The 16,738-nt window shown below is 41.4% G+C and overlaps 1 protein-coding gene across 2 annotated transcripts in view; it reads left to right on the forward strand.

The window, feature by feature from the left end:
• Positions 1-1,742: 1,742 nt before the first annotated feature.
• The window catches only part of DNAJC13 (DnaJ heat shock protein family (Hsp40) member C13), an 88,494-nt gene continuing 73,498 nt past the window's right edge, over positions 1,743-16,738 (forward strand). For both annotated transcript variants that reach the window (XM_019536847.1, XM_019536853.1), the window contains exons 1-2: positions 1,743-1,902; positions 9,567-9,647. In XM_019536847.1, coding sequence (XP_019392392.1) covers positions 9,580-9,647 — 68 coding nt within the window. In that variant the 5' untranslated portion in view covers positions 1,743-1,902; positions 9,567-9,579. The remainder of the gene's footprint in view (positions 1,903-9,566; positions 9,648-16,738) is intronic.

A 16,738-nucleotide genomic window follows, 5' to 3' on the forward strand; every position in this document is an offset into this window, starting at 1 on the left:
TGCTCTGATGCACTGGAATTCCAGTGTGTCAAGCAGACTCAATTAATCAAATCTGCTGGAGTGTAGCAATTACTGTGCTCCAGCAGACTCCAGTATCTTGTGTTTAAGTGTCTCAGAGCTGCTCTATTAAAGTGCCCCCCACCCCTCCCACTCCCGGACTATGTATTTAAAAGCCTTCAGATAATACCTAACTGTTTTAATGTCAGGAAGGTAAGACCGTATGTTTGCCATCAGCATTTTCAGGACTGTTCTCTCCATGAGACATTGGCTTAATATACCACTAACACCCTTTCCCTTTACGCCTAAATGCATCTGTAACCAAACAGGAACAGGGTTTGAAGTGAGGAAAGTGTCCTATGTCAGCTGGTAAAAAAGTGTTACCCAGCAGAAGCAGTTTCCTGATTCTCTCCAGGACATCAAGTGGCAAGACACCCTCACTGAGAATGAGGGTCCCTGGTGGATGAGCCTATACACCACCCTGACCCCACAAACCACCAGGGACCTCAGCAGGCAGCTCTTCCATGCAACTGGCACACTTCACAGACTCCCCTGCCACCTGCCCTTCTGCGAGCAGAGGGAGACTGGCACACACCTACCTGGAGTGCCTTAGGCAACAGCCCCTTCACTGTCTCCTTCAGGTTTTGGCTGCACTACTCCCTGCACCTTTTTGTTTATGCATTCCCCATCTGCAGCCCCACCAAGTCCTGGGACCTCCTGGTCAACCTATTCCTGGCCTTGGTAAGCTAGCAAGCTACTGACCCGGAAGAAAGTAGGGGACTGCGGGACTCTTTGGAAGGCGAGGGACGCTTCTAGCCAAGGGACCCCTGGGGACTACGGGGCCATTTTCCTATCCCTAGGTTCACACCTCTGGGCAGAGCTTCACCAGGTAGTGTTCACTGTCTCCCTGGACTCATTCCAGGGCCAGTGGGGACTGTCTGGCAGGGTCTGCGCAGGGTCCCCTCTTGGTGTGTCCGTTTTGAACCTTTGAGCATCATTCCTATCCCTGTTTTCTTGTTAGTTGTCCACACTAATCACATGATGTGCATTCTGTGCTTCCCCATATTAAAGGGGGGGGAAGCTTTTAGCTTTACTGGGTGGGCATTGGCCCCATCCCCAATGCACATCAAAAAGGCCTGCTCGCTCCCTGGCTCATCCTTCCTTCCTTCTTCTGCCTCCCTGCCTTATCTTCCTCCCTTGTTTCCATCCTCTTCACCCCTTTGCCTTCCTTCTCCAGCCTCCTCCTCTTTCTCTGGCTCTTATCTTCTCTCCTCCTGCCCCTTTCCTCACTTCATGAGCCCCACAACCAGGAGTCACCATACGACCACCCCTTGGGACTGACTTGGTGTCGTTCTCTCTTACATATTCCCCCTCAGGTCACCCCCTTGTCCCTGTTCTCAAGCTCGGCCCTCAACCTCCACGTCGCCTAACTACACCCCCATCCCAGTCCCTCCCATCTTCCCACGAGCTGCAGCTTTACGAGCCCCACCCACTCCGCGCTCAGCCCCGCCCTGCCGCGCCTCAAGCCCTGCCCACCCCGAGCTCTTCTCAGGCCCCGCCCCCTCACTGAAAGCCACCCCGCGCCGGGAAGGAAGCTGCTCCGACTCGCGCGTGCGCGCAACCCTCAGGGGGCAGGGCCGTGCCCCTGCCGGAAGGGGGGAGGGAGTCAGCTGAGCGGGTCCCGTGACAGGTCGGGCCTGGCCCGCGCATGCGTATAGAAGGCGGTCTGCCTGTCTGAGTCAAGATGGCGGCCTCCACGGCCAGGGTCTGAGGGACTTGGGGTATAGCAGTGGCAGGGTGTGAGGCTCCGTGAGGCTGTGGCGGTAGCAGCAGGGGGAACCGTGGCTGGATCTGCTCTTGGCCGTCACTGCTGCCGGGAGACCGGGCAGCGCAGCTCCCGGCCAGGTGAGCCTCGTGTCCCCGCCCTCGCCCGGGAGCGGCTTAGGGCTGCGAGCGGAGCCTCGGAATCCCCGTGGTGCTCCCCGCCCGCTGCGCTCTGGCACTGCCCGCCGGCGGGCTCTGCTGCTTTCCTTTGCCTTCTCTGCCTGGGGGGACGTTGGAGGCAGAGCCTTAGCACCTGGAGGGAGTGAAGAGTCCGAGGAGATGCAAGGAGCCAAAACGGTAGGGTTGGACCCCAGATGTGCTTCGGAGCCCTCTGCCTCTGGGTGGAGTTGGCACTTCGTGAAGCAGCGGGAACCTGAGGTGCCTAGGTTGTACCCCTCTCCTTTCCCTAACCTGAGTCTAACCCAGCCACTTAAGGTTGCAGAAACAGCCCTCCGAGTAAGCGTTAAGTAGCCACCGAAAGAGTCTTGCCTGCTAGTGAGACATGTGGCTTGGAGCCTTTTCAGTTGGCATGCCAGAGTCTTGCTCCAAATGGCTCCACCAAGTAGTTACTCAGCCAGCTTCTTAGAGGGACAAATTGTCCTTTGCCAGCTTTCAGGCACAAATGCCCTTCCTCAGGCATAGGGAAAGTCTCCCTATGCCTGGAGAAGGGTGTTTGTGCCCAAAAGTGTACCTCTTTTTAACTATTGAGTTGGTCTAATAAATGATATCACATCTACCAAAGAACCTTGGCTGCCAATGTCTTAAGAGCTATAGGAAACAACCCTAGAGGGACAAGTGGCATTCAGCTCCCCAAGGCTGAGCACTAGGAGGTCTTGTTGATCTCAACCCCCAGTTAAGTTTAAGGCTTTACTTCCTTTTGTTTTGGGAGTTGGAGTGTTGTGGCACAGCAGGCACTGGCTTGTTTCTGTTTTCTATGTGGCTGTTCAGAGTTGTTTATCTGCTGCTTCTCTCTTCATATATGACTTTTTAAAAAGGGATGTAGGGGCTAACTGGTAGTGTTTAGTAATATTGTAGCTGTGATTTGGCTCAGGAATTTTTGCAAGAGGCAAGGATGTTTTGGGGGATATCTTGCAGTGGACTAACTGTGTAGCTGGGGTAGAACTGGACAAGCTTTTGAATGCAGAGCTTTCTTCTTTCTGAAGAAAGTAAATCGGTGATTCCTTCCTTTTTTTTTTTTTTTTTCCTTTCCTTTAGTAGTGGGTAGAGCTGTAAAAATGAAAGGGGGGAGAAATTCCCAAGGAATGACACTGTTTCCATTCTTGAATCAAAAGAATATGAAAGGCTTCTGTATTCCACAATCAAGACTATTATAGCAAATGCTGCATTACTTTTAAAATGCTACACTTTTATTCTGTAGTCTGGCTGAGCCCATTAACACGGATCGTGTTCTAATCTCTGTGTGCTATGGAAAACTAAATGCTAACCCACAGCACCACTGATGCTTTAGGGTAAAAGTGAATATAACTTTTTTTTTCTTTTTGCCTATTTAAAAAACAAAACCAACAAAACCCTCTCACAACTAAAGTTGAATCCTTAAGCATTCAAAAAAACTAAACTTCCTCCAGTAAAAGAAGTTCAGAAATACTCTTTGCTTTGTATAGTCTTAGCCCTCACTACTTTTTCTTCCATGAAACAACTATTTTTTTGGGGGGGGTTGGTTGTTTTTTTTTCCCCCTCTCTTTTCTTTTTGGTAATATCTTGTATATATGACTAGCTTATTCTGGTGACGTGCTGTACATCATAGTTTCCTTTATACATATTTGTCTTGAGAGAGTGAATCAGACTTCAAGCATTTTTGCTTGAAATCTGAACTTTCAGGGTATTAATGTAGAACTAATCTTTCACAAAAAAGCTTGCTAGTTTTAAGTTACTAAGAACTGGAATGTTATTTCAAACATCTTGGATCATAATTCTTTATCTCTTCCCCGTGAAACTTTCCTTCCCCCCCCCCCCCCAAAAAAAAAGCCCAACTTCATTTGGCAATTGAACTTTAAGTATTTCTTTTAAAAAACATACTTATGAATGCCTTTTAAAAAGCAGAACAATCTTGTTCTGTTGGTAACTGCTTAAACTGCATACAGTAGGAATAAGATAGGAGTAAGAATTTTCTGGGCATGCTTCTTGTGTAGTGGGGTTTTTCTTGGTGTTGTGTGTGGGTTTTTTTTTTTTTGGGGGGGGGGGCTGTCCCCACCAAGGCCATCATAAGAAAACAAATAATCCTAAAGGCATCTTTTTGTATAGTCTCAAAACTAGAACACTACAATATTTCAATGCAGCTATTCAAAGTTGAGAAATGTGCTAAAGGGAGAGTAGTAGCTTAGGTAATGCTTAATGAAGATGCTGAAATACAGCTTGTCTCCTATACAAAGTGGAACTCTTCTCATACGTAATACGCTGTGAAAAAGAATTTCGTAACTTTTTCAAAGTCTTGTGTTCATTTCTTCTATGCAGTTAGAAGACCATCAAGAAGGAAAAATGCCCAAAGCAAATAAAACCCCTCTATTTAAAGTCATCTTTTGAACATATGGCTTGACCTATTAATTTTCCACTTGGATTTAATTCTTTGTGGAGTAGAAAATGGGTTTAAGTCACAGGTCTTCAGCTCATGTCTTGTGCAGAGCGTATTGGCCACTAGACTTTTTTTTTTCCTGTTAATTGCAGCCAAGGAAATGATGACAAGGAAAGCCGAGTGTGATATTGCTTGAAGCATGGTACTTGCTCTGCTGGCCGTGGGCCACTAACAGGTTGTGGGCCCACTGTGTGTTCCAGGCCAGGCCTACAAATGTATCAGCTTTATGGAATGGAACTTGTATTTGTGTTTTGACACCCTTGTAACTTGAACCAGAGTCACAAGATGTATTAGTTCTCTACAGTTAACAGGGATTAGAACAAGGTAACACATGTGGAATCAAATGCCCCTACCTGCCTTTTTTTTTCTTTAAGTGTCTTTTTTTCCTTTTTCTTTCATTCTTTCTTATCCCCCTCTAATAGCTTTGGTTTAACCTCTTTCCAGTTGATTGCCAAGCTATGCTCCCTCCTCTCCTCAGTCTTCCCACATCATGCTTACCTTCACCCTCTAGTTCTAACTCCTTTGTCTTTTGTTTTGTTGTCTTAGACTAGGTCTACCTTGCTCTTTTTTTTTCCCCCCCTCCTCCCCCCAAATAATTATGTAACACTTGCATATAAAGAACCCAAGCAAAAAATCATGTTACTAGCGTGACACCTCAATCAGTGTTAGTTCCGCTTGTGGCTTCCTTCTTCATGGTGTCTTATCTATTCAGATCAGTGGCTGTCAACTTTTTGTAGACTCGGGGCACTCTTTGGAAAATGCCAGTTTTTGGTTTCTGCTGTTTTTTAGACAAGAAGCTTAAAAAATGAAACTTCTGAATTCATTTTGTGAATCGTGTAGGTGTTTGCACACCCGGGAGTACTAATACTGTGCAGCATCCTGGCTGAGAACTGTTGATTTTAGATTTTAGGGCTTTTTGGAAAGGACCATCTTATTCTTTGAAGCCCCATCTGAGTTGGTGTGTAATGTTCAGTGGATCAGTAAGAGCTACTATTATAGGAAGACCCAGTTGCACTCTTAATTTTTGACCAACTTGTTCCTACTCTCTCTGTCTTCTGCACTCCAGAGTTCCTGGTTCTGCAAAGAAGAATGCAGCTTGGCTCCTGAATACGTTCATGCATAAGAGCACCTATCTGTGCTTCAGTTGCAGTACTATGTGCAAAGTACTAATGCTTAAGTACTTACAGGATTTAGGCCTTAGTTTCTGATTATGGTATTAGATACTAGGTGTCAGCTGGCTTTCTTGCCTAAAATAGAGACTAACAAGAACATCCACTTTCGGTCTCAGTACGCACATGAAGATAAAGTATTCCAAGAGTGAAATAGGGAGTTAATGCTAAATATTGCTTGTATGGGGTAACCCACTAATTGGGGTAAAAGATGCGTGCTCTATTTTATGTTTGCCTGGATGCAGGGTTCCACAGCTCTAATGGTGTGTGCCTTCTTACTAAATAAATGCATCCTAACATGCTGTATGTGATGCATGGAAAATGCAGGTATTGCTTCCGGCACCCTAGCTTATTCATGCTGTACAGTTGATCAATTTGAAGGTATTGCTAAACTTCCTCTGTCTTCTGGCAAGCTGGTCTAAATTCTATGAAATGGCTTATGAAATTTGAAAGATGATGTTTTTAATTTATATCAGGAGTTGGTAGACAGTAGCCTGCATAGCCCCTGTAGGGTACAGGGAATTGGTAGTACAGGACTGTGCTGTCACCCATATTCTCCCCACCCTCCCAGCAGTGCTCCCCTCCTGCTGCTCTGTCACGTGGCCAGGGTACTGTAGGTGGGCTTTTGGGTGGAGACTTCTACCCCACAACTACAACTTGGGCAAACTCCAATCCACTTTGGGTAAAAGGCTGATGGTCCTTTTAATAGATGACTTTTTAATGGTTAAAAAAATTCTAGAAGCTATGAAGACGGTGTAAGCCATAGTTACGGTACCTAGTAACACCGGATAGTATCTCTAGTTTTCTGGCCTACAGCATGAACAAGTTATCCTGGTTAGTTTTGGATGCGTTACAATAGTGTTGAAAAAGTTTAGTTATGATCAGGCATCGTAGGAGCTTGGGGAAAGATGGCTTCCGGCTCAGAGCTTAAAATGACCAACTGAACCATTCACTGACTGCATCTTAAACTACTAGATATTGGGCAGGAAGACTGTGGTAGTAGCAGTAATGACAAGACAATCTTGTGGAGACTTATGTATGGCAGCTCTGCAGGCATGTTTTTAATGGTAGCCTACCCAGGCAAGAGAAACTTTAATTAAAATACGAATGTTTGTTTAATATAGTTTTTGAGGCATATCTTAGTTGGGCTATTCTGATTTATTCTGATAAAACAGTATTAGATGCTTTGACTCCCCACCTCCATGATTTAGAATTGTAGGGTAGGCTTATTGAAGATTAAGGTACCCAGGTTGTCTTGTAAGGTAGGGAAGATAATGATGTTCTGGCTGCAGCTCTTCCAGATGCTTTCTTGATAAGATGCTGTTTTTCCAAAGAGGTTTTTGTCCAGTCACATGTGCTACAGCTTCTCTCCTAGCACTTGCTGAGCCAGCAGGGAAAATTTGGAAATGAATGCTGGATTTGTAGATAGCGTTTTGGAACACTAGGCTATTGTACTAGTCTTGTCTTATGTTCAAGCTCTAGGGAAGATGTACATGTATCTTACTTATTGCTAAATCTTGGATTTACTGTGTCTTCATGGCTAGCCCATGCAGTGGAAATCCTATCCTGAAGCACTAAATAAAGCTTGAAAGCTTAACATCATGTAGCCTAAGTGGCTTTGACTTTTTTTCATTTAAAGGGCAACTCAACAAGCAAATTTGGCTATAGTACAGCCAAATGGCTTTATTTTGGAGCTGTAGCTGATGTTAGAGGTACCTGTTCTAACTTAGGAAACTGGTTGCTATGAAAAACATGGCAAACTATATAGAGGCTGGGTGTTTCCGAAGAACTGTTCTAGTATTTGGGTGCAATTAAAAATAACAAAAAACCTAACCTAGTAGGGAACATCCATATTGGCAATTAATGGTTCTGTTTTTCTTGCTTTTTTTTTTAAAAATAAAAAAAAGCACAATATTCAAGTTGTAGCATGCTGAGACATTAACCAGAAAAGTCTAAATGTATTGTGACTGTTAGTCTTCAGTTCACTAACTCCATCTTTCACTTCTCATATCCTGACACATTAGTGTTGTCAAAGGATGTTTGATAACAAAAATGCATGTTAAGAATTGTCCAGGAGCAGTTTCAAGAACTATTAGTTTCTTAAGCTGTACTTCTAAGATTAAACTTCTGAACTAGTCAGCATTGTTTATTCAGTAAACAAGAGCTTTTTGAGCTACATGAATCGCCAGGGGTGCATCAACTTCATATATAATGCTGTACTCTGTTAATATCAGCGGGAGTTGTGAAGGGAACATTTGCTGGTTTAGTTCAGAATCTACCTCTTAATTTTTTAATTATACTGCAGTACTGATCCTCCTGTTCAGGTTTCGGCTATCTAGCAGACCTGACTATTAGTCCACCTCCATTTGTATCTCAAGTACACTTTTTTTTCAGTCTCCTAGAAGGATATGGCTCTAAACTTAGACGAGAGCAAGTTCTTATTATGGGGCAGAATAGGCTGTAAACCCACCAGACTAGTTACTGTGTCATACACTTGACATATGGTGACTATTGTAGTTTACCCCACTTAAATTGTGACCCTACCGTAGTTTACTTTTGTAACAAGTTGTCTCATGCAACTTACAATCATGGCTACAGAGAATATCTTGCGTAGTTGGTTTGAAAATACATAAGATTGCCCTCTCCTGCCTGGTGCATCCTAATCTAAACCAATAATAACTGAAGGATGACAAGAAAATGAGGAATTGAGAAGGGAACTTATGAAGACAAGGAGTATCTTGTGTCTCATGCATTCAGATGCAATGAAGTGTACCTTATTACCCAAAAAACCCTGCTCTGTAGTGCTTAATATCGCATCTACTTCTAACAGCTGCATACATACTTTAGGCAAATTGGGCTGAATTGAATTGGTGCATTTTCAGTTAAGTAACATATCTATTTTATGTATATTTCTCTTATTAAGGAGACATAGGGTTTTTTGTGTTGTAGAAGGAAACAGTTTGGAACTGCAGGTATGGGAATACAATTGGCACAAGCAAACTTTTTCAAAGCAGGACGTTTGCTTCTGCAGTTTATATTTAGCTTGTTGAGTCTGGGCATCCCTAGGTAAAACTACAATGAAAGAGAACTCAAATGCAGTAAAATCAGAATGCTTCTAGTTTACTGCAGCATTTTAAACTTGATTTCACTTCTTGGGTACAAAGTTAGTGTCCCTTTTTTTAATTGGTGAAAAGATGCTTACAGTGTCCAGTATCTCCATAATACTGTGGTGATGCCTAATAGTTGGCATATCTATGACTGGTAGATTTAACTTTTTGCTTCAGCAAATACTTGAAGAGCAAATGTAATATTTAATTTGGCCAGCCCACAGATATCACTAAACTTTTTTAGCAGTTTTAACATCAAATATGTTCAGATTGGTAAAAATAGTACAGACTTCAGTTTTAGTTAATAAATCTGGCTCCTTCTTCCCCCAACACTTGTAGCAAGACTTGTTACTGCAGGTAACTTGGTTTAGTTGCAAAAGGCTTTAGCTGCCTGTTCTAGCCTACTGTTTCATAGCCATGTGATATCATAAATATAACCAAATTGATATCTAATTTAGGCCTTTGAGTAAAGCTGGTACTAATATCTATCACACAGATTTTGTTAATCTTCTGAAAACTGCACTGACTTCCTCGGTTGGGGGGAGGGGGTTATTAAACAAAAAAAAGTTCTGTAGAAGAGAATGCATACCTAGTAATCCTGATATCAAGCAGATGGGGGAATAACAAGATGTTGCCAGCCTATAATATCCTGACAAGAAAAAGAAAGGAATATTTAATCTCCTTCAGTGAAGAGAAACTTCTTTTATCCTCTGAATTCACTAAACTTAAACAATGTTCTGTCTCAGGCAAAACTTTAAATGTTCAACTGTCTAAAGTATAAGATGGAGAAACTCATCTTGGAGCATATTGATGGTTAGTAACAAGTTGATTATTTAAATCAAAATCGTAAGTACTAACCAGAAGTCTATTTTGTTTCAGGTCTTAGCGCAAAATGAACATAATCAGGGAGAATAAAGATCTGGCTTGTTTCTACACAACAAAACATTCATGGAGAGGAAAGTAAGTCATTTAAATCTATTTTTGTTTCATAGCAGTGTGTGAGATTGTTATGTCTATAAAACTCTCATTCTGTTTTTGGTCTGAATAATGTATAACTTCAGAGAGTTCTCTTTCTGGTATAAAAAATGCTTGAAGACGTGTGTCAGTTCCTGGTGATAAAACTACCTGCCTTTACAAATCTTTCACAACCAGATTCCCCTCTACTTCAATAACAGATTGGATTAGTCCATTTGACTAGGAAAAAGTGAGCTACCAGTGAAGTTATGGAACTTGGTCTAGTTGCTCTTATTATGAAAATTGTTTAATCTCTGACTGTTACTAAATATGTAAGAAGAGCTTTTATTTGTAAGCACATGTGGCTTGTCTCTTCAATACACTTGGGTGTATCTGATTTATTACACAATGCAGGTCTGACTGAACTATTCTCCAAGATTCTTTAATTCTGGAGAGACCTGGTCTGACTTGTTGCAGACATCACTCAGTATCCATGTGCCATGCCCCCCCTCCCCCCAATTCTCTGGGGGGAGCGGGGGGAAGTCTTTGAGTCTTCCGCTGTGGACTTTATTTTTAAAGTCCTGTAACACAAACCTCTTAAATGCAAAGCTGTCACATATATTTTACCTAGTTCATGCTTTATACTTAAATGCTTGGAGATGCTTGCAACTTTAAGTGATGTTTTCAACTTTCCACCTAAACTGTATTTGAACTGATGTTCTTTAGCATACCAAGTTTCAAGTGAGAACATGTTAGTAGCTTTTCGGAAACATTCGGTGTGGTTTTTTAATTAATTTATTTATTTTTTTGCATTTAAGGCATAAGTCTGTCCCCTCCTCCCCCTGTACATGTACACACATTTTGATGGCAGTGGCTTCCATTTTTCAACTTTTAAATTATAACAGTACTGTGGAATAAGTAGGTTTAGAGAACCAGCTGTCTCTTTATGCTTTGGGACAACATCAGACTTTTTCCTGACCTCGGTGGGGAAGGAGAGTTCCTGAAATACTGCTCTGCCTAAGAGAACTGATTGGCAATCTTTTTTCAGTTTGAAATTTGTAGCAGGATTTAAGAGCCTGAAGAGGATGGATATGGACTCTTCTCTGTGGCCATAGCTACAGCAGAAGAAACTTAGGCTGGACATTAGGAAGAACTTTTTTGACTATGAGGGTGTCCAAGCGCTGGAACAGGTTTTGTGGAGACTTCACAACTTATCTATCCCTGGATGTTTTTAAAGGTGGGCTAGATAGTTGGGATGGCTTGGCTAGGGATGAGTCTCCCTTGAGCAGGGGGCTGGACTAGATTGTATGTAGTTCCCTCCAGCCCTAATTTTGGGGATCTTTACAACAGAATTCTGCTACCTGTCTAGGGACTACTTTTATTTTTCTTGGTTTTTGTTCCATAGTGTCATTCATCTACAGTACAGTCAGATACTTGCTACTATTTGTGTTTTTTGAATTTGTCAAAATCAATTTGGATAGTGTAAAATTAGTGTCATAGTGTTGCTCCTGTCAGTACCTGGGGAGTCGGTCTCTATGTTGGTGCTCTGCAAGTGGATAAGCAATGAGATAGGGAACCACAGTTCATCTTTTTCTTAGTGATTCCAGCCTCTACCCAAGGAGTATTGACATTATCTGGGAGTCAAAATTAATCACAAGCTGTCAGGCTTCAATATCAACCTAAGTGAACCAATATCATGGGTCTGGAAGAAGGCCGAGAAAATGCTGGCAGCTAAGATTTTTTTTTTTTTTTTTTCCCCTCAAAGTTCCTTCCCCACCCCCACCCCCTTGTTGGATCTCTGCATTATCCAGTGAATTCAGGCTTGAGCAGTTTCAGCCTTTCCCTTACAACTTCAACAAATGCCAGTTTCTTCTGCCTTCAGGCCTCAACAGTATAGTGGCTTACCTCTGATTTTTTTTTTTCAGAATTAAAATGAAATTATCCATAGGTAAGAAGGAAATCTATATTGCATCATGAATGATTATAACAGGCTAACATTGAGTTTAATGAAGAATAGTTTAACTCGAGTGCCTCCATACTTCAGAGCAGAGTTGAATTGGGTAGGAGGAGAATCTTAATATGTTAGAGGGTTAATTTTAGTTTTCATTTATTTTGTTCTGTTAGACTTGGTGTCTAACAAATGCTCTTAATTTTGACAAATGAAACTTTTTTAACTTTTAGTTTTGTGAGACTCCAATTTTGTACAAAATTTAGCAACTGGAGCTTTCATCTGTACTGCTAGAGCTCTGTTACAGGACTTCAGTTTGGAGCAGAACATTCTGTGACTGTTGTTCCAAATAGGGAGACAGCTGAGATTTGCAGTTAATCTAAGGTAAGCTTAAATTGTTAAAGGCATTTTAAGAACACATGGATTTTTAAGGATATCAAAAGCAGTTGCATTTAAAAATGACTCTCAAGTCTCATTCCAAGTGCAGATGCTGATCACTGGTGGTATTTAATTGTGACTTGTTCTAGAAGAGCTGTTAGTTCTGAATTTTTGGTGATGACAAGTGTGTAACATCTAGCCAGAGAATAACTGTCCATTAGTTTTGTCTCTTATTTGTTTTGCCTTCTGCTGGACTTCAGACTAACATGGCTGTTTCGCTTTTGCAAGGGTGGGGAGGGGGGGCAGGATTGGTGTTTTGAAGGAAAAAGAAGTACCTTTATTTTTTAAAGGTAGAACAGCTGGCACTGCCCCACCCCCCTTCCATTCATATAGTCTCCTAAATGAATTGATTCAAAACTTATGCCCCTCTCCCCCCAAGCTTCTTTAAACTATACAACAAGGTTTTTGTGTAGGGTTTTTCTTTTATTTTAAGTTAAGAAGGTAAATATTCTTCACTGCTGTAACGAGCATTTTGAGCTTCAACTGAAGCTTATCTTGAATTGCCAGTGGATCAAGTTGACAGTGTAACAAATCGGTAAATGCTAAAATGGCTTGTGTGGTATAATAACTCGCTGTAATTGCTTGAGAAGCAGAATTAAAGCACTTATTTTTGGTCACATGGAACAGATCTATTTTGTTTCAAAACATAAGCTTTATAGACAATTGGTTCTGTGGATAATCTTTGATACAAACTGCTGCCTCTAGCTACCACGCCAATCTGTGTATAACTCAAAGCAGAGGGTAAAGGTATCTTGGGTAGCTGAAATTCTTTAGGTAACTGAGATTTGATGTTCTTGGATGAAGTGCTGGGACACTTCTGCCAAGTTGGAAATGCCTGCCCTCAGGTTATTAGCTCTCTAGCTGGTTCTCTACCTTCTTGGGTAGATATAACCAGTCTTGTTTTTTGATGATAGAACAGTTAAAATTGAACAGTGTTGGAAACAAACTTCTGGTGGATAAGGCTACTTTAGCCTTTTTAAAAACTTCAGTGGCATCTTTGATGTATCAGCCAAAAAAAAAAAAAGTTACTCAAATTAATTCTGTCTTTTTAAATGCACTGCTGAACTTCTTAAAATTTTGTTTTTTGAATTGTGGCAAGACCTAAGGAAATTAGTAGAAGCTGTCCACAACCACATAACCCTTTTTCCATCCACAGCCCTGAGGTAGAAGCCCTGAGTACACCAGTTTTATGCCACAGCCTAAAAGCCCACATACTTGTATAATAGGTGAAACTAATTCTGAAGCTGGCATTTCCTACCAGAAACTCCTGATGTTCAGGGTTCATTAATAATTGTGCCTCCATTTAATCTTGACTGGGACAATGATCTGCTCAATGGAAAAGTGGTTATAGCAGAAGCATTTCAAGTTTACTAGTTATGACTCCTTGTTCAGAAGCTTCCAATTTTTGTCTTTCACTTGTGTTTTATACCTTACTTTTCCTTCGCTTAAATGTATAAAAGATAAGTATATACTCCTCTAACATGTTTGTCAAGTACATAATCACAATGACTGGTGTTTTAAAGAAACTGGCACCTTGGTTTCCCTTTTTATAGGAGGCTTTGTGGGTGAGCTTGGAGATCTTTTTGGGCAGGCCATGTCAGTGGAATAAAGCTGATAAATGAGTCATGGGAGGAAACATGCTGCAAACAGGGCAAGCTACCATCTCAAGAAATGGGGGATAAAATCAACTTGAAGCATGGATAGGGCAAGGAAGCTTTCCTAAGGATACAAGAGGTAGATTTTTGGATATTTCTATTTTATCTCAAGTGAGAGAATTAACCATGGCTCTTGCAGCTGAGTTGCATTAATCAGAATCTCTGGCAGAGAAAACCCTTTCAGGGTGCAGTACCAGGTGGTCCTGGTGAAACAGTCATGGGTGGGTCCCTGTCCATGGATAGCCAAACCACAGTATTTTAAGCCAGGAGAACTGAAGCCCTGGCCCTACTGATGTTGTAGGCAGTGTAGCCCTGACACTATCAATAATCAAATTGTTGTTCAGGCAGGTTTCTTGGTTTACTTGTGGCCACGGGGTTCATTCTCTTTACAATTTCTTGGGGAAAAATATTTAGGGCTTTATGCCAGCATTAAAACTTTGTCACAAGCAGATCAAAGCTGTAGAACAGTGATTCTCAGCCAGGGTGTTGCATTACCCTGGCGTGACTCCTTTCTTTTCAAGGCTGCCTTGGTGTACTATGCAATATTAGCACCATCAGGTAAACAAATGTGATTCACAAGGTTAAACCTAGACATCTCAAAGAGAAATTCATAGTTTCAAAAACTTGACCTGCTGTGGTGAGTTCTTTGCAACAGAAGACTTGCTCTTACTTTTTTCCCCTATAGTGTGTAGTTTTTTGCTAAGAGCTGGCATTTTCTGAGGGGTGCCTTGAAACTTAATGAGGTTGAGAACCACTCCTGTAGAAACCATTAATTGTTCTTTCACTTTCACAGTACTCTTTTTACTGTCTGTACTTGGCCTAAAGGCCCAAGGCTGAATTGATTCAATCTTCACAAGTTAAGCTAAGCTGCATAGATTGAGCTGATAAGCAAGTGACAAGACATTCACTTTTGACTCTGGAAATGCAGCCACATGCCTACAGTGGCTCAGGCCAGAAGCCAGGGGGTGCTAGAGCACAACTCTTTGGCATGTTGCTAGTGTGGCTTGTGTGTTTGCTTCCTCTACCTGGTGCCCCTGAGGTCTCTGATGTGCAGTCTAGACTCAGAGCAGCAGGACTTTTTCTGCTTCCAGGTGCCTCTGGGGCTTGTAGCCCAGGGTCATAGCCAGCAGGAAGTTTGAGTGGGGAAGGTGTATTATTTTTTTTTTTTTTTTTTTTTTCCTTCCTCCCTGGCTCCAGACCCCACCTAGGGTTTGCAGTCCCTTCAACCCTTCTTTGTAGGAGCAGATGGCACAGCCAAGCCCAGGGCTGGAAAGCATGCTGGGGGACCGTGATTTAACTTGAACCAGGAAGGGGTCTGGGACAGAAGTTCAATAAACCGGTTTGACCCAGATCTGTTCTGTGTGATGCTACATCCAATCAGGCTTATTTTAAACCAGTTTCAGCCATTTTGAAACTTGTTCATGTATGCTGAACTTCTATTGTGTTACAAGTTCGAAACCAGTTTCTGATCTCTTATCTGTCTAGCTAGGGTGAGTGTGGAGGGGACCACTTGCTATTACTGGATAACATATGCTACTTGTTCTCTGACACGGGTAACCTTTTCGTAGTGGAAACTTAATTGACTTAGTGTTTTCGGGTGGGATAGGTATAGCGAGTTGAGTAAGCTTTCAGATTTTTATTATGACAGATCCATTTGACTTAAAAGGAAAGTCCTTAGAGCTCACTCAAGAAGCTCTCATTTTCCATAAATGGTTACAGTTACAAATTCCCAACTACCTTTTTTTTTTCTTCCCCTACGACTCTCTTATTTTTAGAAGGGGTTGAAGCTGGCTTTTGAAAGCAGTATAAAAACCTTACTGAAACTGGAAACGCTTTTAAATACTAAGGGGGTGTGTTCCAGCAATGAATAAAAGAGGTGGCAGAAAGGGAAATGCATGTGCAAACACAGATGGTAGTAAAAGGAAGTGGCTGAGTATTAGAAGCCAGAGTTTGAAATGCTAAACCGGCTTTTGATTTACTAGCTGCTTTTGCAGGTATGCCTGAATTGGAATATGATAATTGTCTCTGCCACCTCTAACTAATGTACTTTTCTGTATAGGCTAAATAGCATAATTATACTTGATGACAAATTGCATTTGGAAAATACAACAAATAATTTTTAGGTCTCTATTCAAGCTTTTGTTAGCCACACACTTCAGTACTTGGCTGTACTGAGGCTATAACCAAGAGTAACTAATGATGATACTTAATGGCATATATGAAGGTTACTTAAACTTTCAACTGGAGTAGCTTTTAACTATGTGCAACTGCTGTACAGTTTTGTCATGTGTATGTCGTCATTATTATTATCATCGCTATTTTTCTGAAATGGCATTTAATTTGTACAAATGTAATTAACCTATTTTATATGAAATATAGGCAGAACTTACTTCGGGAGAACCTCTGCTAAGAATTCAGTAACTTGATCAATGGTTTTTACTAGTCTTTATGAAGACTTCTTCAAATTGGAAGTGGGGCATGGATACCCTTAACCCCAGAATGCAGTATGGGAATGTTTAGTGTAATGAGAACTGTCGACTTGCCTTTACAAGCAAGGGGCATACTATGTATGAAGAATGAATATTAAAAGTGATCCATACTTGTTTTTTTCCTGATGTTGATGTTTAACAAAGGCACTTGGACATGGTCTTCTTTCCTATGACTCAAGATTAGTTTGAGATGGGTAGAATTCAAGAATCTGTCACTTAATTAAACTTGAAGTTTCTTAGTAAAAAGGGACATTTTTGCATGACAAAAGCAGTGTTGGATTTAAATGTGCTTTTCTTTCTCTTGATACTTTGCTTTTATAGAGCGTCTTCATGTCTAAAGAAACACTTTAAGATGACATCTATGCCTGGGTAGTTGGTAGTACCCATTTTTCCCATATTTTTAAAAAAAAAAAAAAAATTAGTAGTGTCTTCCAAATTCTTGTTTGTTTTTTTTCTTCTTCTTACTACTAACCAATACTACTTGTATATTTGAGTCATAGTATCGCCCAAAGGTCTGTATGGACACACTTGTTTCCACATGCTTCATTGAAGAGTGTGTGACATGGG

Source organism: Crocodylus porosus, unplaced genomic scaffold (assembly GCF_001723895.1).
Source record: "Crocodylus porosus isolate Cpor-Errol unplaced genomic scaffold, CroPor_comp1, whole genome shotgun sequence".
Taxonomy (NCBI): Eukaryota; Metazoa; Chordata; order Crocodylia; family Crocodylidae; genus Crocodylus; species Crocodylus porosus.